General features: G+C 39.9%; 2 protein-coding genes across 3 annotated transcripts; both read right to left on the reverse strand.

Moving 5' to 3' along the window:
• Positions 1 to 1,769: 1,769 nt before the first annotated feature.
• On the reverse strand, positions 1,770 to 6,959 carry ppt2b (palmitoyl-protein thioesterase 2b). The gene is made up of 8 exons (XM_070846613.1): positions 6,509 to 6,959; positions 5,473 to 5,626; positions 4,825 to 4,920; positions 4,126 to 4,233; positions 3,805 to 3,888; positions 3,275 to 3,359; positions 2,662 to 2,716; positions 1,770 to 2,238 (listed from the first exon to the last, which is right to left on the reverse strand). The coding sequence occupies exons 1-8, from the start codon at positions 6,695 to 6,697 to the stop codon at positions 2,095 to 2,097; spliced, it is 915 nt and encodes a 304-aa protein (XP_070702714.1). The 5' UTR covers positions 6,698 to 6,959; the 3' UTR covers positions 1,770 to 2,094.
• A 797-nt stretch (positions 6,960 to 7,756) lies between these two features.
• Positions 7,757 to 20,830, reverse strand: cratb (carnitine O-acetyltransferase b). 2 transcript variants are annotated; one of them, XM_070845977.1, is made up of 15 exons: positions 20,492 to 20,830; positions 19,946 to 20,170; positions 19,068 to 19,186; positions 17,732 to 17,785; positions 15,379 to 15,466; positions 14,254 to 14,428; positions 13,359 to 13,449; positions 12,466 to 12,553; positions 12,254 to 12,354; positions 11,496 to 11,615; positions 10,749 to 10,871; positions 10,134 to 10,269; positions 9,961 to 10,023; positions 9,739 to 9,876; positions 7,757 to 8,603 (listed from the first exon to the last, which is right to left on the reverse strand). In XM_070845977.1, exons 1-15 carry the CDS (start codon positions 20,540 to 20,542, stop codon positions 8,400 to 8,402), a joined length of 1,776 nt encoding a protein of 591 aa, XP_070702078.1. In that variant the 5' UTR covers positions 20,543 to 20,830; the 3' UTR covers positions 7,757 to 8,399. The 2 variants fall into 2 exon arrangements, with proteins under 2 accessions (XP_070702078.1, XP_070702077.1); XM_070845976.1 differs by having other exon boundaries at positions 15,379 to 15,544.
• Between the last annotated feature and the right edge of the window lie 5,967 nt (positions 20,831 to 26,797).

The raw sequence follows: 26,797 nt of genomic DNA on the forward strand, positions 1-26,797 counted from the left end.
GCAATGCTTACTTTACTCTTTGAAATAGTAATTCACTTCTTGTTATATCACACAATGTAATATATTTCCATTCTTCCTTTTGGAAACATCTACAAGAGCAACAGACAGGCATAAACATCCAACAAAATGCAAACAATTAAGAGAAATCGATCCCTTTTCCAATAGAGGCAGACAAACAAGGAGGTTGCTAAAACGCCTGAGATATCTAAATGCGATGTGGGAGGTAAAGACTACCACGTGCAATAGTCTGGTGGACAGGTAAACACTAATATAGCACTGCCACTCTACGGCTGCTCTCCTTCCCTCCACATCATTGTTTGTTTTTTTTTAGCACCGTCACTAAAGGCAGTGAGTCATAGCACTTCGGTTTGGGACATGAAACACTGGGAGGCATGGGGGGGGAAGATTTAAGGCTTAATCTACTGAAGCTCCATAGCACTGCATGATAACGATAATAAACATGATATTCATTATCTGCACACTAAAACTAGCACAGGAAAAAACATGATCCCTCTGGGTTAAAAATGGAAGGATAAAAAGATAGAAATTACTGCATCATGAGATGAGCATGGCAGTGAGTCTGTACATGTAGACAAGAACGTCGTCGCTCAGGCACTGTTGTGTTGTGTGTTGTTCTGAGGTATGTGCGGCCAAACACACACAGACACACACATGGATATATGTACGTATACAGTTCGCATGTGTGTGGGCTCTGTATTTTAAAGTCATAAATTAACATTGTCATACACATTAAAGGGGCACTCCATCAATTGTTGGGCTTGCGACTGCTGCAGGAAGGGTCTAATAAAAGATTGAGTTACATTATGGAAATTGCAGCATTTTAAGGGACTAGACTTAAACTTGGGGAAAAATATTTCAGCCTCTGCTACATTGATTTTTGACCTTTCTCTTCTTAAACGTCCACATACTTTGTGGAAATGCAGTAATAAATTGCTGAAGTGCCCCTTCAGTGATTTGCTTTACCGCTGCAGACTTTAATAACATAATAAGAGTTAATAAGAGTTAAGAGTTAAACCTTTATATTTGTTGCCGTTGATAGTTTGTTCTTTACTTACTGAGAAAATAAGGTCGCAGATAGTGATGTGCTGAATTTCTCCACAGCACCACCGTGTAAAATACATGATAAATAAGTGGCATTTGACATTTTGGGAAATTAGCTTATTCTCTTTCTTACCGAGAGTTAAATAAAAGATCGATACCACTCTCAGGTCAGTAAATATGAAGCCAGCAGCCAGTTAGCTTAGCTTAGCACAAAGACTAGAAACAGGGTGAAACAGCTAGCGTGGATCTGTTTGAAGGTAAAAGAATCCACCTACCAGCACATTTAACGCACACATCTCAATTGTTTAACCTGTACAAAACTTTAAATGTAAGGACAACTCTATGTCTTATTTCTATGCGTGGAGTAGTAACTTCCTGGAGTCTCCGCTGGTCGCTTGGCAACCTCACAGTGACAACAAGACTCCAGGAAGTAACCGTGGACACACCGAAGAAATAGTCCAGCACACCACCTCCCATAAAAACCACAAGCTGTTTAAATAACCTGCATATAATGTGTTAATTCGTGAGGCTCAGACGTGCTGGTGGTTGGATGTGTTACCTTTGGGCTGAGCCAGGCTAGCTGTGAGACTTTATGCTAAGCTAGGCTAACTAGCATCCGGCTATAGCTTCATATTTAATGTACAGGCATGAGTGGCATCACTCTTTCTTAAATTACTCTCAGCAAGAAAAAATATCCACCCAAACTGTCAAACTATTCCTTTTAAAGTAATCTTGTAGATACTTGGCTGAGCGTAAAAAAAACAAAATAGAAGAAACATAGAAATGTAGAAGGAAGAACAAACGCTGACAAAACTGTTGGATTATGACGTGATTTCTAAGAATCCAGGAATCCAAAAGATTAAGAGAGAGATTAAATCCTACAGAGTACGGTCACAAATGCTATTGAGGATTCGTTGCAGTGGTTGTAGGTTGTAGGGTTTCAAACACACGATCGAGGTTAACAGTTTATAAAACTACATGTTGTGTATCTTTGAGTGTGTATCTGTGTGTGTGCTGTAACAGAGTTTTGTTTCACACCAGCCACTTCTCCATGCACATGTGGAACACGGTCTCATTCGAATGCCAGTACACGTGTTCGACGCCTGGAACAGAGCAGATGATCAGATCTCCACGAGCCGCCAGCGTCTTCAGACCGAAAATATCTTTTAAATACAACTGAAAGAGGAAAAAAGAGGTCATGATTCAGGACGTGTTGTTCTACGTTCCGCTGACCAGACCGTATTTTTTACTATTTCACTTTCTAGAGTCTTATGTAAAATGAATTGTTTTGCTTAAGAGAAACGGCTCAGATTGTTATGTGATTGAGGTGAGAATAAAGATGAAGTCCATGGGACTGTGACGATAACTTGGTTGAGTTCACGGTGCAATTTGACATGATTTGACAGCACTAGTTCATCTCCGGTCCACACTTTTTTAAATTGGAAAATCGCTTCATGAACTTTTATGCACCGATGCAAATTAGTGAAACTAACCATCTCGAGCTTTTTGTCTAGTTTGTAATGATCATGAATGGCACTAATATAAACTAAAAACAGTGTCATTTACAGTATGTGTGTCTGCAGTGTGATTTTCACTCACTTCTTGGTCCTGCATCTCAACAACAGTCTCGTTGTTGTCATAAAATCCGAACTGGCTAAAAATCATGAGAGACACAAGAAAGATAAAAAGTGTGAGCATCACATGAGAGTCATCTGATTCACTTAAGGCAGAAAACAGGAGAAAAAAAATCCTGAAAAGCATTCAGGATTCTATGCAGTAATCAGCATAGAAAAACAGACTTTGTAGACTCCACAGTAATGCAGCAGAAATAAATATAAAAGGATAAAACAGTTTGCAGCTTTGTAGTTCATTCAGAGTGTATGATGAAAAAAACAAATCCCTCAACTGTAGAGGAGAAAAAAACTCTAATCTGAAAACAAATTTAAATGTTTTGGCTTTCATCTGGGTTTCAGAAGTGCATGAACAATATTCAGTTGAATGAACTTTTATTTTACTGGTGTTTTAGCATCAGGATCAGTTTCATGCAACTGTGAGCCCCAAGTGTATACAGTAGAGAAATGTCCAAAAGTTGATCCTGTGCTGGATTTTCCGACAAAATCACTGTGATTACTGTAAAATTTTGCCTACAAGAATGATTATGACAGGAAATCATACATCAGGTTAAAAGATGGAGGACGGAGGATGAACTGACCTCGACTGCCAGGGAGTGATGACTCCATCGTCCGGTCCTCCGATCAACACCAGCTTTTTGATTTTGAGGAAGTTCGTCTTCCACTCTGAGATTTAGACAGAAAACATCATGAATATAAACTCAGAGGCCACTTTATTAGGCACACCTGTACAACCTGTTGCAGCTGCCAAAAATTTTGCTTCATAGAGTTCATAATGTTCCGCTGAGAGAGAAACACTGCCAGCTATTGAGGATAACGGTGCAGTGCATTCTGGTTGTTGTAGGTTTTCTACATTTTGAGCAAACGCTTTTTTTTCCTCAGTTTTCTCTGGCCGTGCTGCACCGAATTCAAAACATTCTTGACAGCTTCATTATACAAGTTGAAGCATACGCAGGATATTGATATTTATGTATTATTATCATTGTTATTTTGCACAACAACCCTCTCCTACTTAATATTTCTTTTTAGTAGTCCTGAGGTCATAATTGGCCACTGTTGCATCATTATGATAAACACACACCCACTGATAGGATGACAGGAATGTGCTGACCTGTTGCATTTGGATTGGGTCTCTCACTGTTGAGCAGAGCCAAGTAATCACTGCTGTTCACATACAGGTCTCTGTGGTGGGGGTCTGGATGAGGAGGAGGAGGAGGAGGGTGTGGGGGGGGGGGACAAACAACCAGCTGTCAAAACACTTGTTTATGAAGCTTCTTGGAGGTTAAGCAATCTGACAAACACCCTCTCTTACACTTAATCTGACGTTGTTGCATGTGACACAGTCACACTGAGTATCTCATTTTTAAGTCTGACAAGCTAAAGAATATCATTGAATTACAACTGTATGAGATATTTGTCTCTGGAGTCTCACCGTTCCAGTAGTTGCAGATGGATATCCTCTGACCTATTGAAGTGTAGCAGAGGTGGTAGAGGTTAGACTTCACAAACTGTGGGAAGAGGTACCTCAAGTAGTCTGTGTCTGAAAGGGAACAAGAGAAAGAGAGCAGGATGAACAACAACGCTGAGAGCTGGAGAGAATAAACCAGTCCGTAACATGTTAAACCTGCAATACCTGATACTGCGGATCAGCAGAAACACGTTGTGAACACAACATTGACATATTATCACCTTTAATGTTTACAGAGAGAGCGTGTTTGCAAACAGCTGCTTATATACACATCCAGCAGTTTAGCTGAGTAACATTTTCCTTCATTTTGACTCCGTCAACCTGATGCATTTAAATCCAATACCCACTTTCTTTATCTATCTATCTATGAAAAGCATTTTATCAGTTCTAGCTGTTCACGATTCATTCATTCACAATCACAATTCAGCTGAAAACGAAGCCACGAGAGCAGTCAGAATTCATCACAACACTAAAGTTGTTACAGCTGAATGATGAGCTGAAGCTCACTATACACCTCAGAAATACTGAGGGGAGCTGCAGATTCAGGTGATAGTTCTCGGTTCATCACCATGAGCGACCCCTTTCACACTATTATATGATACATTGTTATAATAAAAATATTGATTACATGACCACGTGTTCAGCTTCTGATGTTGAACCCACCTCCATACTGTCCGGCCTGAGGCGACGACAGAGAGATGAAAGACTGGACGTTGTGGTCGGACAGAGTGGAGAGGATTCCTCTGCAGACCAGCCCACCTGTGATAATGTCGACAAATAATATTAATTTCCAGCCTTTTTACCTGCTTTATTCCATCGCGGGGATGGTGAGCTCCCAGCTTTAACACATATTTCAACTTCTCGACTGTCAGATGTGCATCACTAGTCTAACATGGGGAAGAGCTGTTTGAAAATCATGGCTTTATACCAGGAAAAATACATCTTAACATAAATACAAATGTTTTGTAGTAGCAGGCTGGCAAATGAGTAACTTCCATGTATTTTGGCCAAAGAAAACATACTCGCCATACTTATTTCTTCCCCTGGTTTCTACTAACTGGACCATTTAGCTGTTTGAATTACAAGCTGCTGGCTGTGAATTTCAAACTTCTGACTGAAGCAGAAATCTCAAGAGTCATAAAATAAATCCAGCCCCATCGTTTAAATATGTGTGAAATATTTACAATTTACAGAATACGGTGTCACCTGGAGGTCAGTTTTTGCAAAAAATGACATCGTAACTAAAGGCACATACCAAGACTGTTTTATAATCTTAAGCAAATACCACATTTATGTCTTCATTTCACAGACCTTGAGAGTAGCAGATAAAGTGCACCCCGTCTGCGGCGTTTTGCATTATTGGGTAAATAGCTGCCTTGAATCCCTCCACCTGCTTCCACATGGGCTGCAGGCTGGCACTCCTATCGAACAGGTCGATGACTGTCACGTTTGTTCCAGGATGAGACTGCAGGAGGGAGAAGAAGATGGTTTCACTTCATTAACAGGGTGTGCTGGGTTTGTAGGGTGGGGGAACGCTGTCTAATTAATTCCTCATGTTGTTGCATGAAGCATAAAAATGCTACAAGAAACAACACGCCAACCTCAGCATTAAAAGCAACCGCAGGCAAAGTAAAACTCCTGTGTTATCAAAGGTCTGTGGGGATGTTTAGCTACTAATTGATCAGGATGTGCTTTAAATATTGATGATTCATTAGGCTGTTTGGTAATAAGGCACAGACCAACTGAAGCAGAGGGAGCGTGGTCTGAATTTCCGCTTTCGATTGGTTTTTCTCTGGTTTCAGTCTTCCGCTTTCTAATACAACAGAGGTGGAAAAAAAAGAGGAACTTAATTTCCCTTTTCAGACCATCAACACCTCTTGAGGGATGTGTGAGAGGTTTGGATGGCGCGAGAGGAAAAACAGGAAAAGGCACATTTCATTGTGGATTTCGTCACTACAAGTCCTGACAACTTTACAGAACAAACCCTCATCCAGAAAACTTCATTCTCACAGATTTTATGTAGCAAAAAAGTCCAGATTGGCTCAAGATAGTCTGGCAATTTCCATGCACAAATTAAAAATGATTTCTATTTATTACAATGCAGTAAATTAAGCCAATGTCAAGACAAGTTTTCACACTTCCATTATGAGAAAGGCTGACTAATGTGGCAAAACACATGCTGCATGGTGCAGCTTCACGTTTTGCTGATAACATGTGGTGATGTGAGCTGTAAGGCCTGCAGTATATAATGTACATTTTAACTCCTCAAAAACAAACGGCGTGTCTCTCCACAAAATATCTTCAAACAGCCACACTGAAGCAGCTCCTCTTCATTCTGCCCACTCACCTCGTTAATGTAGCGCTGTAAGTTTTTAAAATCCCCTGAGCTGTCGAACAAACCGTGCACTATGATCACCGGCTTGTATCCGGACACCGCAGCCCAGAGACACGCACCGAGCAGCGGGCACAGCAGCCCGGCCGCCCCGCTGCTCCCCCTCCTCCTCCGGCTTGCCACGGCAGAATGGGAGCCCTTCATTATAACTTAAAACAAAGAAAAAAAACCCAAACCTTTAAAGGTTTATGCTTTAAAAAATAGATAACTTGTGAAATAAAAATTAAAAAAAAATAAAATCCTGGTGTTTGGCTAAGGTGCTGTCATCTTTATCTCGTTTTTTTTTTTTTTCAAAGCTGCGGTGCAGAAGTTAAATAATCCCGTTTTAGGCACACTTCAGGCCCCGTGTGCTCATTTATATCTTTATAAAACCTGAAGGAAAACACTGAGCAGCTGCTGGGCTTTGCTTTGGTTTCTTTTGTTTGTTCCGGTTTCAAATTAAACGTGATGCGGCCGCTGTTTACGTCATTTCCTGTTTCAGCTTGTCCAATCAGCAGCCAGGACGTTTAAAAGCCTCCTCCGTTGTTACATGGTTAAATAAGCTATTACATATTATAAACATTGTGTAATAATAATGCAGTAACATAAACTTCCGACTGATATAATTACAAATGATTAATAGCAATTTACAGATTTTTTCAAATAGCTTAATTGAATCTGGATAGAAAACAGAAAGCATAGCTGGGTTACAAAAACCTATTACAGGCTGACTATATAATGAGAGTCAATGATGAACAAACCAGTAGGATGGTAGTCAACATATAATTACAAGGAATAGGAAAATGAACACTGTGAATGTTTCTTGTGTTCATGCTGGCCATTAAAGGCACTTTCAATGTAACTGATGGGGGACAAAATCCACCGCAGTTATTATATCAAACTTTATCTGAAGCTAATGTGAGGTTTCAGCTGTCTGAGCTAGGCAGTGTGTTAAAAATCAGTCATTTGCAGTGTTTTACAAGGTCTCATCATGGCCGGATTGACCCATCGAGAGGCCCTGGAGTGAAGATTATTTGTGGGACCCAATCGTCTGCCCGTTTGTGCTAATGACATAAATATATCCAGGAAGATGATGAGTGTGACTTCTGACACAGGACTCCTCTGATTTCTGCAGGGACACGTGTCAATACAAAACAAGCTCTGAGGCGTTTGTGCTCCGTCTGTCCTAATCACTGTCACATCGTCACTCAGATGCACAAAGCGTTTAGTGTTTACAGGCTTTATTAATCAGTCTTGCAGGTTGAGAGCAGAACAACATTCAAAATACAGTAAATACACAAGTGCACTGCCACCATTAACATTAAGCTTCTTCTGGCTTTTGGTCCATTTCAAACAGACTTTTTAAACCTACAAAATTAATGGTTTCCATGAACATCAATCACTAACTGCAGTGCAACACATAAAACGTATTCATCACCAACACAACGGCTGCTTGTCATCGTGACTTGTGAAAGGAGTGCAGTTACTTTTAACACTTTTTTTGGCTTGTTCTGATTAAGGATGGAGTGTTGTTTTGCTTTCACCCAGATATTTTGTGGCATTAGACGCCTCCAAGTGCATCTATTGCAGTAACAACAAAGCAGCCTGCTTGCTCAGCTCCGGCTAGAAAAGGAAAGTGATTTTTTGCTTCATCAAACGCGTTAAAAAGCATCAAAAGCATTTCAGAGACACCGTGTTCATTCTTCAATACGGTCTCAGATTTAACCACTGTGTGGCACACATAAGAAAACAACCATATCAAAAACAAGCCTTATCAAGATTCCTACAAAATGCTGTTTTAAGAAAATAAAGTGTTTTCGTTTCCAGGTGTAGAAGAGCGGGTTTATAGTGCTGGACAGGAGCAGCTCTACACAGTAGGCTGCAGTAGCTCCTGTAGCTGACACAAGGTGTCCTTCAGGGTGACAGCTAATGTCTCCGCGTGCGTCTCCTCGCAGCAGTTGAAGGCGGTGATGGAGAAGTGGACGTGGTCTGCCTGGGGGTTGTAGCAAATGGCGTAACCGTCAGGAACAAGGGGCCCGAAACACATCACGCTGTCTGTGTTCGCGGGCACCTAGAGGAGAGACAAAGAGAGGAAAACAAGAGATGTGTCAAAAGAGAAAGAATTAGAGCTGCACAGTCATAATGCAGACACTAAGACCCTTCAGCTTATTATTATCTTATCTTTTTTTTGTGAATTGTTTTTACTTCCTTTTCTCCTTTGGTTTAATTCTCATTTTAGCAGTCTTGTCTGGTTTTACTTTATTTCATAAAGCACTTTGCAATATAGTTAAAAAAAGTGCTACATAAATAAAGTTTCTTACATTACCATTATTATCCAGATCTGTCGTTCGGGTAAAACAAGCTTCTGAAAATGTTACTTTGGGCTCCGTCTATTCATGATGGGCATGTTTTGTTTGTTTTTTCTTTACCATTTTCTGACATTTCATTGAGCAAACAAATTGATTAACCGATAAAGTATTATGCATGTTAATCAATAATACAAGTAAAAGACCTTGTAAACATAATTGACAATTAACCAAAATCACAATTCAGTGGTTCCTAAAATTGGATGAAAATTTGAGGAAAATCAGTGAGTCTTCAAAACAGTCACTACTTCTTCAGCACCTGGAAAAATGAGGATAACCACTTTGCTCATAGATTTTACTCCCCTCTGCTTTTGTCATTAAATGCCACATAGCATTGAAATCACCACCTCAAGGTTAAATCCTTTTAAATTCCATTATATTTTAGTAAAACCTATTTGGGTGTCCTTGATATAAAAACAGCTCCTGTCCCGATTAATGTTTTCCACAATAGAAGTAATAAAAGTGCTGACTCGTGGTGTCAATATTGAGCGCACTGTGTGTAGAATAAGACAAACACTTTACTCAGTAGCTCGCTGCATCGTAAAGGGGTAATAATTAACTCACACTTTGAGTTATAAAACTGGGAAAATAGAATAAAAAACACATGTCATCATAAAAAATACTGATGATACCAGGCTACTTGCTGGAAACTCCCAAATTAAGTAAATGTGCCACATTAAGACGCATCATGTGCTCAAAAACAGCTGGTAAACTGCTGATAGAAAAACCCCACACTTATATTCATGCAAAAACAACATTTCCACTTCCTGTTCCCGCATGGCTGCCAAGATCTTCTCTAAAACGAATCTCCAACCCTCAAACACACACACAGACACACACCTGCCCCGTTCGGAGCTTCCAGTGTGTTGCCAGGCCGTAAGCCGTATCCATGAACACTTTGGGAATGCTCAGTCCTTCCTCGATGGCCTGCAGCTTGAGCCCCAGCAGGTGGCGGTCAGTGCCGTGTCCTTTAACTGCCTGAACAGAGCAGGAAAAAAAAAAGTGTTTATCAGGTACTAACAGATGAGAATAGCTGCAGAAGTACTTGCACTTGTTACTGACCTGATCAGTCAGAGCTGCATAGGCATCGACAGCTTCTCTGAACAGCTGTAGCTTGGCTTCCCGCTGCAACACAAACACACACTATGATTACAAACTAAAACAGATTTCTCCTCCCTGAAATCACCTGAAACCAAACACGCTGAAATGAATTCCGTGGCAGCATCATTTCTCACCGACACAGACGGATCATCAAAGGCGTGAATGAACTGGAGCGTCTGATTTGTGGGCGAGCGGACATATTCTGTCCTTCCGCCGCGAAACATCCTCAGGGAAACAATATCACAGGCAGCACAGACCTCATTGTGAACTCTAAAAGAAAAAACAAAACAAAAAGCAAATGCTGCTCATTTCAATTTTTAGTCTGAGCCTTACTGATTATTATCATTATTTATTAGTCAATTTTGTCTCCTACTGTTTCTTTGTATAACCTCTATTTTTTTCTATTTATTATTTCCTTGTTTTTGAGGGAATCATTCTCCAAAATGGAAATATAGCTCCCATAATGCTAAACAGGAAGTATAATTTTAGCCTCATATTTTTTTTTGCCTATATTTGTTTACATTTTGGCAAACTGGCATCATTAAAGGTATGCCGAATTAGCCATTGGCAGTCCCTGTTTGCAATATACCAACGGATGTATAGACAACTACCACTGGATAACTTTAATACTGAGGAGAAATTAGAAACGGTACATTTCTCAGGCAAGTTCTGGAGTTCCTATCGTGGGGTAGTTTAAGACGCACTAAATCTAAAAATATAAATGTTTTGATGACATCACTGTCTCTGACCTGTAGTAGGCGAGCTGCAGGGCGACCTGGAAGAAGGAGTTCGGGCTCATTTTGTGCTGCTTGGGAAGGTCCTTGCCAAACCTCTTGAAGTTGAACACGTTCACGTCAAGGTCATTGATCAGTCTGCAGGAAATTCAAAAAGTTATTTCTTAACAATTATAACTTATCCCGGGAAGACATATATTATATTAATACAACTATATTATCATTCATTATCTGTTTATACAGCCTCCACTCATGGAGGAGTTCAAGTTGTTGACAAATACATTAACAAACATTTATATCTGCTTAGAATTATAAACTGCTTATTAAAATGTTTACATACTGACCCTAATTCAAGGTATTGTGAGCTGGGGTCACGTCTGCCCAGCTCAAATCCACAGTGTATAAAAGTAAAAGCTGTATAAAATAAAAAAGATAAAATAGATTTTGGCAGCTGAGTGGTTTAAAAGTGCTCTGAACTTATACAGTAGTGTATAAAAGCCTGTGGAAAAGGCCTGGACAACGATAATGACTTCTAAATGATTCAAAAAGTCAGTCAGGCCAGTGACAGCTTTGTGTTAAGGTTACGTTCACACAGAAGATAAATGTGTTTACACTCCTGTGGCTTTCCTTCATGCCACGTTCAGAAAGCAAACATCTAGCTTACACTGGGCAGCGAGGCCATTCTTCTCTTATCGTGACAAGTATTCTGCAGAGACATTCACGCTCAAACACTCCACCCTGTTCACCAAGCGTGACACTTACATATCGAGGTTCTGCTTGGCGTGCTCGATGTCCCTCTTAATGTCTCGGTCTATGTGAAAGTAAAGCTTCTTGGGCATCGGCAGAGGGACCAGCGGCGCCCTCTTTGGGTCTGGTTTCTCACTGCAGTCGAGGCAACACAAATGATCATACAAAACAAACAGAAATACAGCCATTTCCACCATGTATTCTATTTCAATGATCCATTTTATATATATTTTTTAGATCTCCTCCTGTCTGCTGGAGCGTTGTAAATTTCACCGTCATGGGACAAATAAAGGAATATCTTGTTTAAGTTGAAGGTAGCGAGTATTTGGCTGTAGCAGTACAATATTCAAGCTAACAGACAATCTGACAGCATTTCCATGTGTCCACATCTTACTTTGGTCAGTTTGGGTTGGCTGGTGAAGAAAAAAAAAAAAATGAGGAACTGACTTCCAAGTGGAGAGAAGCCAAGAAAATCAAAAGAACGAGGGAAAAGCTGCACACTGATAAAATGATTGCACAGCAGGAATCATTTTTACCAAAAGATATCGTTGCTGTTCTATTTTCTGTTTAACTAAAAAAAAACAACATTGAATCCAACTAAAGCCGCGCGTTTTGAAGCATCTGTGGTCTTGTTTGAAAGGACAAAGTTCAAAGACAAGCAAATTCCAACATTTGGTGCTTGTTGGGTTACAAATTTGGGAAATTATTAAGACAAAAAATATGTAAAACACGAACGGATCGTGATAGGAGCACGTCTCTCCTCATCATCTCACCAGTAGTCCAGGATGTGATCCAGCAGCGTTGCTATGGGCGGACCCTCAGCTATGGCTTGTTCATACAGAAGACCCCACGAGCCGTCCTCGCCCACCACAAACTACACACACACACACACACACACACACACACAGTTAGCCTTCTGTATCTGCTCTCTCCGCTCCTCTCATGTGACCTTTACCTGTCATGCGTTAATATTCCTGCTGCTCACCTGCAGCGTTTTATCAAACCAGCGGTTGCCACTGTTGGAAAACGTCCCGCCTCCATGCAGAACCTGTGCTGCCTTACGACTGGCATACCTGTCAATCAAACAGCATATAAGAAACACTTCTTGACTATGTATCTTATGCTACTTTATACTTGACTACATTAAACAGTGGTTTTACTCCACTATTTATTGGCCAGTTAAATTGTGTACTAGTTCATGTGACTCAAAAAATATATGTCAGTTATTCATGACAGATGTTCAAATCTTTGTGTAGGATTTAGTGGCGTCCAGTGGTGAGGTTGAAGATTACAACCGACTGAATCACCCTACCTACGGTAGCTGACGAGGATTCACACTCCCTTGACTGATGATAAGAACGGTCCTCCGTTTGTCACAACACAAAACGCCACTACACTTTTTTCTTCTTCGTCTTCCAACCAATTTATTCCCGTTATCAAATTCATGCTGCCACTTCAATGTAACAATGCGAAACTCCCTGTTTGTCCGTTCTGGGCTACTGTACAAGCATGACGGCTCAACAAGGCGGACTCTGTGATAGAGGACCCGCTACCTATATAGGTATAAAGATCTCACACACAAGACACAGCGACTCTTAGTTTCAGGTGATTATACACGATCAATACTATATTCCATTTTTGCTGATTGATTGTAAATCCTACACACTGAACCTTTAAATTCAAAGCTGCCAACAAGCCATTTAAAATGGAGGAAGTGAAAATTGTTCTGTGTTGCTTAAGACCAAATGTTGACAGACAGCATAATGGTATCTGAACACACACACAGAGGATTACCCAACACATTTAGCAAACACAGAAATACCTGAGAGAGTGTGTGTGTGTGTGTGTGTGTGTGTGTGTGTGTGTGTGTGTGCGTACTTCTCATCTGATATCCTCATGACCGGAGAATCCAGACACAAGGAGAAAAGTCCCGTCTCAATCAGCCGTACTGACTCCTTATTTAGTTTATCTGAGTCACACAAACGAGAGAAGATGGAAAGAAACAAAAAGACAGACAGAAAAACACAAAAACAAAAATATTGAAACATTTCAAGATCAAATCTAGTGCTAGTTCTCACATATAATGTCTGTTTAGAGTGAGATAAATTCATCAAAAGATACTAACAGACATTTGTGGTGCTTGCATGTCTGCATTGGTTTTAGTCCTCTTTTTTTTCTTTCTTATTTTAGCCCTTTAATGAGAAATCACATACTCCTTATAACAATCCTGACCGAAGCATAGCACACATTTCAGACTAACCTGGACTGATTCCCAGGTTTCAGCGTGGCATAAGAAAAACATTTTTAAACACTTAAACCTTGCTTTAAATTGGAGGCAATCAATCCATCACAGTGATGAATAAGTCAGCTTTTCTCATTCATTCTGTGCAGAGAATCGTGGAAGAAAGTTGTGACATCCAACATCAGCGTCAGCATCAGAGTTGGTTACTGAACCATCCTGCATCCTTTACGTGACGCGAAACTGAAACTCATTCTTACATTAAACATGTTTCTGTTTGGCAGGTTAACTGTCAAATATCATATCAGACGAGGTCACAGCTCACTAAAAATATATTTTCACCATACACTGTGTATAAACTTAATGTAAAAAAAAAAAAAAAAAATGCTACAGTACACGTTGGTAAATGATCACCTGTAATTACTTGCTTGGAATTAACGAGTCAAAACATGCAAATTATTCTGCTATACTTTACCAGTATATACACATTATGGTGGTGTATTTGACAGGTGTGTGTGCGGTGCTGTGATCCACCTCTCAGCAGGCGGTTGTAGGCCTGTCCCCAGGTGTGACGGTGCTCGCTGGTCAGGATGCCCATCGGCTCTTTGTCGGTCTTCCAGGACTGAGACCGGATCCTCAGCAGCTGGCCGTGGATCTGACTCTCCGTCATCCGAGAGCCGTCGCTGTTGTAAACATCCAACTGGAAGAACTGGTAGGAGAACAATGACAAAAAAAGGCCATCTTTGTTACGGGTGTCCTCTACAGGTGATTCGTTTGGTTTGGTGTCACCTAAACAGCCTCCCACACAATGCTGTGTTTAGGTTTTCTGTTTTTGGGTGGCGTGTGTTTACAGTGAGTACATTTCTGGAGATTTGTTTAAGCTCTGGAGGTTTTCCCTTTCACAAACACAGCCCACACAAACATTAGCAGGGCTGCTGCTGCCAACACAAACTGAATACTAAACTCAATACTGATCACAATAGGGTTTAGGCAACTATTGTGATAATCGATTATTTTTTTATGTTGGTTTTTAAGCAAAAATTTAAGCAAAAAAAACCAATTCACTGGTTTTGACTTCTCAGATGTGAATATTTCCTGATTTTCTCATTCCAATGTAATAGTAACATGAATATTTTGGGTTTTGGACTGTTTTCTGATTTCATCGTTCATTTGGCGAAAACAATTGTCAGATAAATTGTTTGTTGCATTTTGGATTGAAAAAGGGATGTGTGGGCCTAAAACACAACCATTTGACGTTTACAAAAACATGCAACTTGAAAATCTGCAAAGCTTAAACCACACATTGTTTCATTGTAACCTAGTGGTTAGAGCACATATTTGTCTATGAGGCTGATCTTAACTTGAAAGGACTGGGATCAGACCTCTCTGCCAAAACCTCTGATAACACAGCCAAAACTCTGCCCAATAAAAAAGCTCCCTGTGGGGTCATGTGACTTGCGGTTATGTCTGTGCGTCTATACTGGTTCAGGCCTTAATGAACCTAATAATGATAAAAAAAACTTAGGTGTGACAGCACAAGTCTCAACGTGACCGCTGTGTCGTATAACCTGCAGTCCCAATAGGATGATAAATGACAGCAAGTCAACAAAAAGAGAAAATATGAATCCGACAGCAGCATGTGTTGTCGGCACGTCCCACCTGGTAGTTCCTGACGACCGTGATGTGTGTTGGTGAGCGTCGGGAGCGGCCGTGGTGGGCGATGTAGTCGTGTTTGGGACCGGGGATCCTGCAGGAGGAGAAGAGGAGCGGGTAGAGCTCCATGCAGAGAGGCTTCCCTCGCATGTACTCGACCGGCAGCTGGCCGCTGACGGGGACGGACAGAAGCAGACACAAACTTAACATCTATCAGCCGCCCTGCATGACACTTGTTTTAAAGTATGAGAGGAGGTTTTCCACTGTTCTGCTTACTTCAATAAGGCTGGATTTAAAACAGGATCTTTATCTCTCGCTGCTCCACTGAGTGCATTTACTCAGAGACTGAAGTGCAATTTTGAGGTACTTTATTGAAGTATTTCCATTTTCTGCCACTTCATTCTTCTACCCCACTACAATTTAGAGGCGAATATTACTAACTTAGTGACTTCAGTGACTTCTGTGCAGACTCAGATTAATTATACAAAACATAATCTGCTAATAAATGTATTATTCTAAATTCAACTGGTCCCTTGCAGTATCTAAAGTAATTCCACCTTGACCAGCTGTTAAACTGATGTACACATTAATGCGTCAGTAATTATAATTCAATAATGAAATATACATTTTTCTGAAATGGGCCATTCTGCTTAATGAGTACTTTTACTTTTAGTATTTTAAGTACATGTTGATGCTAAGACTTCAGTACTTCAGTACAGTAAAAGCAGGACTTTTACTTGTAGCAGCGTATTTCTACACTGTAGTATTGCTACTTTTACTCAGTAAAAAAACGTGATACACAGTTTTCACAGGGAAAAGTAAAAGTAGCCCTGTCAGAGTTCATTTAAAAATATTGCTGTAGATCATATTATTGAATTAATATTACTGAATATCTAAGCATTTAATATAGTAGTTGTTTGTACTCCTTTTTTCACTGTTTGATAGTTTAATCCATGACTATGATTCATATCTTATAAAAACTCAATCTGCAGAGTAGCTTTTAAATAAATATTTATGTTATCTTCTGAGATTAAGCTGTGTTCATGTGGAGGGAGAGAGAGAGAGAGAGAGAGACCTCAGAGGTCTGGCTGTAAACAAAATGGAAAAAAACACGACCAAACTAGAAGAACTCAGCCAAATATTACTTCAGTTTAGCAGGCAGAGGACTGTGGTTCAAACTGTAATAAGCCTTCAGATAATAAATCAGATCATAAACATCCTGACGTGGTAAACTGCTGCAAAACAGACTGAAACAAAGACTTGAACAGTGGATACACGTCAGTCATGTGCTGCCGGCTGTGCACAGATGAAGTTACAAATAAATTTAGACTGAGATCAACTTCATATAGCAGAGAAACACAGACTGATGCCAGCCGTGTTTAAGGTTACAGCACGAAAATAGAAGCTGGTGAAAGTGCCTGTAACAACAGATTTAAGGATCACTGCAGCAGTCGGACAAAGGTCGACAACAGTTTATAGTTAATTACCGACTCTGATGATTGTAGCAGAGAATCATCCGCAGCTGGTTTAATTTGCTTATAAAGGAATTACTTTCTGTCTGTGCTGATTGTGTTAATCCCTTCAGGGAATTAACACAGAGAACGATGAATGCAGAGGTGATCTGAACACCAGTAAATCTGGGATTTATCGAGGTCAGCGTGAAGTAGAAATGTAACTGAGCACATTTACTCAAGGACTATATTCAAATACAGTTTTAGCTACTTGTACAACACTTGACTATTTTCATTTTATGGTACTTTATACTACATCTACTGAAGAATTGTCCTTTTTGCTCCATATTTTGCAGATTAATTTTATACAAAACACACGATCACTAAAACATGATGCACGGTTCAGTGAAACAAACTTTCCCCTCTTATCAAGTGATTTTAGTCTGAAAGTGAGTGTTTTGTTTTGGCTTCAAAAGTAGAAAATGCCAGTGTAGCATCAATATTTCAACCCGTTTTTTATGCAAACTCACTTGTGTCAAGAATTTTCTAAAGATAAGTTGATTTAAATCGAAAACTAGTCCGAATGTTCTCACTGCACTGTAAAATAAAGCTTTCAGGACCCAGTTTTACACAGAAATGTCTTTATAAGATCATGTTTTTTGCTGATTAAACAATCTTTATAGTATTTCTTTAAGTCCATTTTGCTGATAATACATCTGCACTATCACTTAAGTAGATTTATAAAGGCAGGACTTTAACTCGTAAGGTAAACTTATGTACCCTGAAGTATCTGAATACTTCTACCGCTACGTTTACATCAAAATTTAAATCGCACTACAGTAATGTGAAGGATAATGTCACCGTCAATAATCGTCATTTTTATTTGGCTCCAGCTCAGTTTAACTTACGTGTTGATTTTGGCCTTGAAGTCCAGAACTGCTGCGATCAGTTTGGATGCAAATCTATGAGGAGACAAACATTTTCTTTTATTATGTAACACAGTTGATTTTGTGCTCTTTCTTAAACATGAACAGGTGGAAACTCACTGTCCAACACAAACAGTTCATATTCAGTCAAATCTGCTAGAGGTGTCAGATTAACCTTTAGAGATCATTAATGCATAACACGGAGAGGATAACTTGAAAGAACCTCAGAAAAACAACTTCATTTTAAGCTTGACAATGATGAATATTTCTCATTTTATTTAATTATTTTTTCCAAACTTAAAGGCTGCAGCGTTTCCTCGGCTCGGGGAGGAGCAGGTAATCGGGTTACAAGGTCTTAGTGACAACAACGATTTACAAAATCAACAGGTGTGTCGGTCCAGATCGCGTTTAAAGGTCAACATCCAGGCAGAGAGTCCTCACTGGAAACATTATGACACAAAACAAACACATTGAATACATCTGCTTGGACTGTACTGCTGTGTGTTACACTGTCTGCTCAAACTGTGATGGGATTTTATTGACTAATTCATTTAATTGATTATGAAAACCTTCAACATTATTCTCTCTCTGCAGCTTATCTAAAGAGTAAAGCACATTTTAAAATATCTACTATGATGACAGGGTTTGGACATCAACGTCCAGTAACGTCTAATACTGGAAGTTCATCTCTTTAAAAACTGTCATCGGCTCACAAATGACCTGCGCTCGTCGTTCCTCTCAGTACAATAAATCTTCATTTGATTTTTAAACCCAAAACTACTTTAGAAACAACCTGGTGCCTTCTCCACCACTCGTTTAGTAATGAAAGACACACAGTGACCCTAGTGTTACTTAGTTACTATGAATCATTTATAAAAAAATACATAATTAGTCTATAAATTCTGAAGATAATATTCATACCCTGATGTCATACAGCTTTTCGAACGATTTAAGAAAGTAAATGTCTTATGTTTTGTAGCTGTGAGATAATTCAAGGAGAAGTCGTCACATTTTCCTGCAGAAACAAAATACATTTAGGAAATTTTCACTGCAGTTAAAGTCAGTCTGTTGTCCAGGAAACCAGACAAAATAAGTATAATACATAATCAGCTACATTTGTCTGATCAAGACCAGAACAGCTAAATGGTTCACTAATCAATATATGAGGGCAGCTTACAGTAACTGAAGGTATCTAAAGCATCACTCTGAAAGTATTGATTTACATAGTTCATCAGAGGTGTACGATAAGTGTGTGTGTGTGTGTGTGTGTGTGTGTGTGTGTGTGTGTGTGTGTGTGTGTGTGCGCGCACTGACTCACATTAGCTGGCTCCTCCAGTCATTAAAATCTCTCCTGGGCAGAGAGATGGCCGGGCTTGAGTGCACCGGCAGCGGCTGTCTGCTCTCCAGATACGCCCACTGCACCCACCAGGGTGAGATCTGCAGGGGACATTTCAAAAGACAAACAAATGTTTTCTGTTGTTTGGATTTATTGTTGGATGGATTGAAGTTATTTATCTCGTAGACCCACGCGAGCAGGATTCATTCATTCACTGTTAACATTTATTATCTATATTAAGGAATTTTTTAGGCCCATTTATTTGTTTATTAGTTGGCAAAATATCTCAATAACCCGTTAAAAAGTTCGTGTTGCAAAATATTTATTTTTTTCATTCTAAATTTCATAAATCATCCACAAGTTATTGTTGCTGTGAACAAAACTGATTTGATCTTTTGCTTGCTAGCATCTGTGTTCGATATTTTGTGCTTTTATTGTGTTACATAAACCATCATACTTATAATAAATCTCTTAAAACATGTTAAGTGGTAAACTAACTACTAAAAAAAGGTGTCCACATTCTCAGTCTGTGTACTTTTACTTTTTTTTAAACTTATGATCTTTTGTAGACTAATCGGTACAACAAGATACATTTAAATGTAATTTTCTGTCATTTGGTTGTAAAAGACGTGAAGAGCAGTTGGTGTTTTGTTTGTTTGGAGGGTTTCAGACATCACTTCTTTAGCCTGATATATCAATATATGTATATATACATATGTATAGATAAAACAGTGCTGTTACACCCACCCAGGAGTACTTCAAACACACCACAGCAGCTCTGTCTGCACCTTAAAAAGCACCCACATCCATCTCTGCTCTAACATCTGTCCTGTTTCCACAGTGACTCAGCGGACACAGACCCAGTTCTTGGTGTGTCTGGCTCTCCTCTCCAGCCCCTCCTGCAGCTTCGCACCGAGGCCGCCCGGCCGGCCGAACTCCTGCACCATCCTGCGGGTGTGGCTGAGCTCCTCTGGGGGCAGCATGGGCTCCAGGGCCCGCAGGTAGCCCTGCAGGGTCTGCGCCAGAGGGGGCACCGGCTGGGGGGGCACGGAGGAGAAGAAACACAGCTCCTGCCTCAATGAAACCTGGAGGGAAGAGTGAGCGGCTTAAGGATCTCTGCAGAGCTGAGTGAACTATATCTGTTTACTGCACTAAAAACTCCTCTGAGGACATGAAGAAGGCATTTTAAAAAGGTTGGAAGTGAGATTGCAGAGCTGGTACAGTAACCCTGCATGTCAGCTCAGTGGAATGACTTTGACAACAAGCCAAAAAAAGCAGGGCAGGACCAGGGCGTATTAAAATAGGAAGTATGAAAGACAGACACATTTAATGGGCCTGTTGCTGTTATAACTTCACTGTATGTGAGGACACAGACCAACATGACAACAGAAGCACTCTTCACTCACCCGAGACAGCCAGGCTCTGCAGGATCCTGGTTGAATTTTCCTCAAAATCATGTTTCTTTAAACCAGGAACTGTGCAGCACCTGCGCTCCAAACAACAGCTGTCCTTATCTGCCCTGCTAACTTCTGCACAGAGTCAGACAGTCAAAATGAAGCCCAGCGCTGCTACTTCATGGCGGGCGGTGAGAGTCCTCACGGCTCCATGGGTCCTAGTTTGAAAACATGTGTGCATGAGGCGAAAAGCCCTGCGTGATTCGTTACCTCAAACTTGCGGGCATGAAAACTCTCACGTCCCAGAACAAACTGCACTGACGCTACAAGCCTGCACACGTGTTGACGTAAAAATATTTCCGTAAACAGCTACGTGACCAGAAACTCAGCGTGCAGTGCGGCTCCTCCCCGCAGGGGGGCGCTGTTTCAACCAACAGCTACACAACATTGTAACTTGTTTATCCAAATTAAAATGATAATTACATAAAACCTTGTAAAAAAAACAAAACAACAACTTACAGGTGTTGTATGTTTTAACACTGTTTGTTGCTATATTCAGCTCCAGACAGTAGTGGTAAGTATTCAGAGTAAATCAAGTCAAAGTAATAAAAGTAAATATAGTAACAAGTAAAAGTCCTGTATTGAAAAATTAAATTGAAAAAATGACTAGAGTAAAAGTATATTCAGTCCAAGTGAATACCTTCTGCAGACTGTTGCAGTTTCATATATTATATATATATATTAATCGATTGTTTGTTTGGTTTGTAAACCAATTACCCAGAGCCCAAAGGCTTTTTTTTCCAATCTAAAAAAATATTCATTTTAATATTAAGATAATTAAGAGGAACAATAGTAAATCCTTACAGCTGAAGATGGAAACTTGACATGATTTTTTTTGGAAAGAATCTAATCTATCTGTATTAATTTCTCATTCCTGCTCATCTTGAAGAATGCATTTTAATATATTTCTGATAATGTCTTGAAAAAAGGGAAATTTTGATGCCAATAATTTCCTGTTAACTGTGAATTTAGCTCCATCTGCTGAGGAAGATCGTGTGATACAACTGAAAGCTCCACAGCAGCTACTGACACCAATGTGGTATCATTATTGTTTAAATGCTGTTGTCAACCTCGAGAATGACATTTCCATCACAGTATATTTAATACACATATATTTAAAATATTGTTTTAACTACAACATGCCATATGCAGTATTTATTTATGACGGATGACTGTGTTACTACTTAAATACCCGGTCCTGGTACACGAAAAGCAGAGAAACAATAATAGAACACAATTTTAAAAAAGGGACAAAACAGTTTTCAGATATATTTATTGGATTTTTGCTCTTGAAGCCAGCTTCTTCAACCGTCATAGAAAAAAATAATTTGCACAGTATTTCTTTTACCAATGAATACATTCATTTACAAACATTAAATACTCTGTATATATTGTTTTATAAACGTAATACAACCAAATGTCAGATAGCGACTGTAATATGATGAAGTTTATTAGCTAACAAAATCATTTATATTCTCAACTCTGCTTCCTCTCAGGGACTTTTCACTCACACAGCTCCCTCCACTTCCACATTTATATTGTTTATACCCATGTACATTAACTGAACTGTTACCAGAGTTGTCATTGTGAACAGTAAGGCTCAATTAGACCCCACAGAGGACACAGTCGTCCTGCACACATTGCACCACCCCTGTTCCTGCAACATTTAACACAACACCGGCTGAGAGGAGGTTTTTCCAAAAGGCTTCACACAAGAAATGTCAAACATCTGCAGTATATAAACTGACCTTCACATCATCTGTATGGGCAAATCCAGCAGGCACATGAAACCAGATGATATAAACATCACTCCTCTGTGCTGACTTTAATGTAGAACTCACATAAAAGAACCTATCAAATACATTAACTAGAAAATAAAATCTTATTATATTGCATAGACAAGTGATCCTTCAGTGCACACCTGAGGGTCTTTTATTATATGTACCATACATACACATTCACATTTGCACTAATTTGTTGTGTAATTGCACAAACAAATGTTGATATGCATACATATATTTTTTTCTCAAATGCATCTGTATTTAGATTTGACTGTTACTTTATGTAAAGCACATTGTGTTTCCCTGTGTATGAAATGTGCTACATAAATAAAGTTTCACTTGACATTTGTCCCTCAATTTTCCTGATAACAAAACCATGTGATATTTTACATTTATGCCCCTTTTTGTCAACTGTGTAAACCAAACTATGTTGTACGTTTGTTCCACAGCACTCATTCACTCTGATGCTAGATACAACGAAACACCACAAGGATTAAAAACACTCAATTCAACAATTTAAATTTAAAAAAAAAATCTTGTATTGTTCAACAAAATGTTGGTGTTCTCATCACATGGGCAATTTTGGCGAGGTGACAGGCTTCTACCGAGGGCAAGACTCATCTGGAAGACAGACAGACGGAGATGGAAGGTGAATAAGGTCAATATAGGATTCATATCCATTTTAGTTTCTTATTTTGGGAGCTGACTTCTTCCCATTCAACAACAGCGACATTTCTAGCTTTGTGAGGAATATAAATGCAACCATGCTTTTCCATTTGCTCTCCAAAAACATCAATTTTTGACCAAATTTACATTTTCCATGGCTGCATTTAAAACCACGGTTTTAGTCATAGTTCTTCTACGTGCTGAGCTTGCCCACACGACTGCCCAAAGTTTACAGATGGCTTTACTCCAGATTTTTATTATTGCCAACAGATCCCATGAAACAACTAAAACAAAAATGTGCTGTAAGGCTAGGTTGGTCAAGCCATTAAGATTTGTTGACAGTCAGAAAAATGTACAGTAATATATTGCCAGACATACAATTCAAGGAAAGTTCAGGCACTCCAGCCCTGTTCTGTGGTGTCAACACAGTGAGAATAACAGAAATGTGCCACTTTGCGTGAATGAAGTCCTGAGGAGAGTCTGTGAGACAAAACAATCTGAATCCTTAATCACTTTTTACACGTTATGTTTTTTGAGAAGCGGGTGACACTGACCCACTCTTAGGCCCCGTCCCATTGCGATTCCCACGCTCCTTGTTGTGCTTTTGGAAACAACTGCTCCTGCCTCCACTTCAGCCTCTTCGTCCTGCACTTCCTCTCCCTGCAGCCTCTCGATCTTCCACAGGTCGTGAGGGAAAGGGGTACACGCCAGCAAGGAGGTCTCTGATGGGTACTCGCACACCTGCTCCAGCTGGTCCTCGTCGAAACACACCTTTCCCTGGAAACAACAGTACAGAGAGGAAAATTTTACTCTTGCATCATTTAATTTGCTTTTATTTGTTACCTTGTGTGAAGCAAACTTGTGCTCTGCCTACTGTCATCTATTGATTGAAGGCAAAATGGCATAAATAATTATAAAGCGTAAGGGCAACTTTGGTTTCAGCAAGCATTTGATTTGTAAGCAATTCTGTGGCTAATGAGACAAAGTTAGAGGTCTGGCATGTGACACCACAGTGACAAAAAAATAGTCAATATTAATGCCATTTACATCCCAGACTTAAACACTGCAACAAAAATAATTGTAATTTCAGGATCAGGATGTAAATTAGTGATATGAAATATGACAAAATCTTCAAAAGACCTGGAAATCAAGATCAAAGAAGATCATGTCTGTTTTACTGTACATTAACTAAAGAAAATATAAGCAAAATATGGTCGTTTGGTTTCAAACACGTATACATACATATATAGCATGCAAAGAGCCCCAGTAAGGGCAAAAAGCAGCATACTTTCTGCACCAAGTGGTTTGTCCTCTGACATGTGTGTACATGGTCAAATGTAAACAAGCTTTGAGGCAGAGTCTCAGTCTGTCGCTGTGAGATGTTTGTACTCCGTCAGTGTAATGTTAACTGACAGCGTGAGGCTTAACGCAGCAGAAATACTCCTTCTCCAGACTACTTACTGACTGAACGCTTCATGCACTCATTTATTGATTATTTGGGGACTGACATCACACATACAAACAACAGATATTCAGCAGAGGAAGCAAAAACTGAGTTGTTTCACAACACGCACTGAAAAGGAGAATGGATGTGTTCAGCTCGTCTTTGCCTGGGCTGTCGGATATTTGTGTGGAGTGTATTTACTCAAAGGTCAGCATGTTGTAAACAGTGCCAAGAGGAAACGGACAGATGGGTCAGGGTTAATGCAACACATCCACAGTGTGTCGTATAATAAACAGCGGATCAGCCTCGAGGCCTGGATGTGTACAGTAGTAAATACACCTAAAGGTGCAGACATGATCTGGATGGAGCCTGAATCGTACAAACACCACACTGCATGCTCTATGCGAGTTACCACTGCTTCACCCTGTCAGTGGCTGTCTGCAGATAATAGCTCTGCATTAGAGAGGCAGGGCGAATCATGCAAAGGCACAGGAGGCTAATCCTCCCTCCCTGAACCAGATTAACCCAAGCTAACACTGCAGGACAGCAGAGGCACCAGGTGAGAGACAGAAACTAAAAGAGTAGAAGAATAAGAGAGCTAAACAGGGAAGTTTCATTAGCAGGAATTTGACATTTATATTAACTCCGCAGGTTCACTTCTGTTTGTTTAGTAATACGGAAAGTTCCTATCTGTGAAGTTTTAAATGTGGGCTGCAAAAAACCCAAACCCCAATTTTAATACTACAATATTCAAGAGAGGATAGAACTCCCACAAAATGTCCTTTTACTTGCAATAAACTTTTTGGAAGTGTGCAGTTCTCTTTTCTCTTGCCTACGGATATTTCTACCTACACACCTGTCTACAAGAAACTGAAGATGTGCATGAGCCTTTACAGTCAAGAAGACAATATTCTAATACTTTCAAAAGAATGTATGGGAATGATTACAATATAGTCAGTGCAGACAAAAAAGTCTATAATCAATTAATTAATTGATAGATTTTGACAGACTCTTAAATTTGTTTCGAGTGTCTGAATCAAGTCAGTGACGTGCGAGTTCGCTGGGGACACGATCTAAGATAAAAAGCTTACATGTGAAGTGAGAAATGAAGAGGAAAAAGAGGAGGAGGCAGACTAAGAGCAAGCAGGTCACCCCCCTCCTGTGACACGATGCCGTGGTTCAGAGGGGGGAGGGAAGGAGGCGTGACGTCAAATAGTCTGAAGGGCACCAACGAGAGAGCGACAGGTGGTGACTGCAGAGAAAGAGGACTGTGCTTGTGTTACCTAGAAGGATTCATTCATGTAGATGATTGTTTATTAAATCATAACTCACAGTGCGTGAGAGCTGGAGAAAGTCATATACAGTGAACAACATCTAACCCTAATTTGTCTTTCAGTCTTGGGTTGATTGAGTCTTTCGAAACAGATGGCCCTGTACTAAAACAGTTAAGCGCCAGAGTCTCATTTGGCGATTTAAAAATGCATAGTGTGCCACTTCCTTGTATAGGTATGTGTCTCTTATTTGGAGGAAGTGAAGAAGCTTGAAAGAGGAAGTGAGCAGACATGCAGTGCGAATGGGAGTTTCTGTCAGATCACATAGTAAGTATCTAATCCTCCCAGTTCGACTGTTAAACTGTCATTTTCTTTCGCCCTCCCCCACTCCTGCTCTTTGTTGCCATATTAGACAACCATTAAGTTATTCTCACATCTTCGTGTAACACTCTGTCTTCTCTCTCTTTCCATTTCACCCACGTCAGACTCAGAGTTGGCGGCCTGCTGTCAGTAACACTCAACCATGCTGAGGAAGGTCAGCGTGGTCAAAAAACTGTTTGCCAAGACTCCAGTCTAACAAACCAAACCCCGCTAGGAAACAGCCAAGATGATACAAAGGGAGATTTGTCTGAGAGGAACGGAGGGCTGACTCAACAAAAATCGTAGAATTGGTTGGAGGGAACAAGGAAGCAGTCTGCAACACACTCAGTTACAGACTGAGGGAAATTACCAACAGTTTATCAACTCTCACATGGAGAAAAATCTATGAAGGATGCCACGATTTACAACAGTCAGGTGCAGTGAAACACATTAACACAGTCAGATTCATCACCACAGGATGGTGTCATAAAGGACAGAGAAGGTTCATTTCTGCTCTGCTGAGCAACTTTGTCATCCACTCTTCTCCTTCATTATATAAGAGCTCATCTCCCACTCTTTGTCAAACAAGCAAAAGTTAAAAAGAGGAAACAGAAATTCCAATTATGAACTTTGTCTCCAGAGATTCACTCGTAGTTTGAGCTGACGCTGCTCAGACAGAATTACTGTAAATACCACAGTGGGCTTGAATGCATTTCCACAGTCAAGCCTGTGAAGT

Source organism: Pempheris klunzingeri, chromosome 16, assembly GCF_042242105.1.
Source record: "Pempheris klunzingeri isolate RE-2024b chromosome 16, fPemKlu1.hap1, whole genome shotgun sequence".
Taxonomy (NCBI): Eukaryota; Metazoa; Chordata; class Actinopteri; order Acropomatiformes; family Pempheridae; genus Pempheris; species Pempheris klunzingeri.

Excerpts from the sequence above, each read along its gene's own strand:
- ppt2b (XM_070846613.1), bottom strand. The coding sequence starts at position 6,697 with ATGAAGGGCTCCCATTCTGCCGTGGCAAGCCGGAGGAGGAGGGGGAGC. Across the intron at positions 5,627-6,508 it reads TACAGCGCTACATTAACGAG|TCTCATCCTGGAACAAACGT; the intron begins GTGAGTGGGCAG and ends TCCCTCCTGCAG. Across the intron at positions 3,360-3,804 it reads ACCCAATCCAAATGCAACAG|AGTGGAAGACGAACTTCCTC; the intron begins GTCAGCACATTC and ends TCTAAATCTCAG.
- cratb (XM_070845976.1), bottom strand. The coding sequence starts at position 20,542 with ATGATTTTGAGGAAAATTCAACCAGGATCCTGCAGAGCCTGGCTGTCT. Across the intron at positions 17,786-19,067 it reads GACTGGAGGAGCCAGCTAAT|ATTTGCATCCAAACTGATCG; the intron begins GTGAGTCAGTGC and ends GTCTCCTCATAG. Across the intron at positions 12,554-13,358 it reads ATGAGGATATCAGATGAGAA|GTATGCCAGTCGTAAGGCAG; the intron begins GTACGCACACAC and ends TTTGATTGACAG.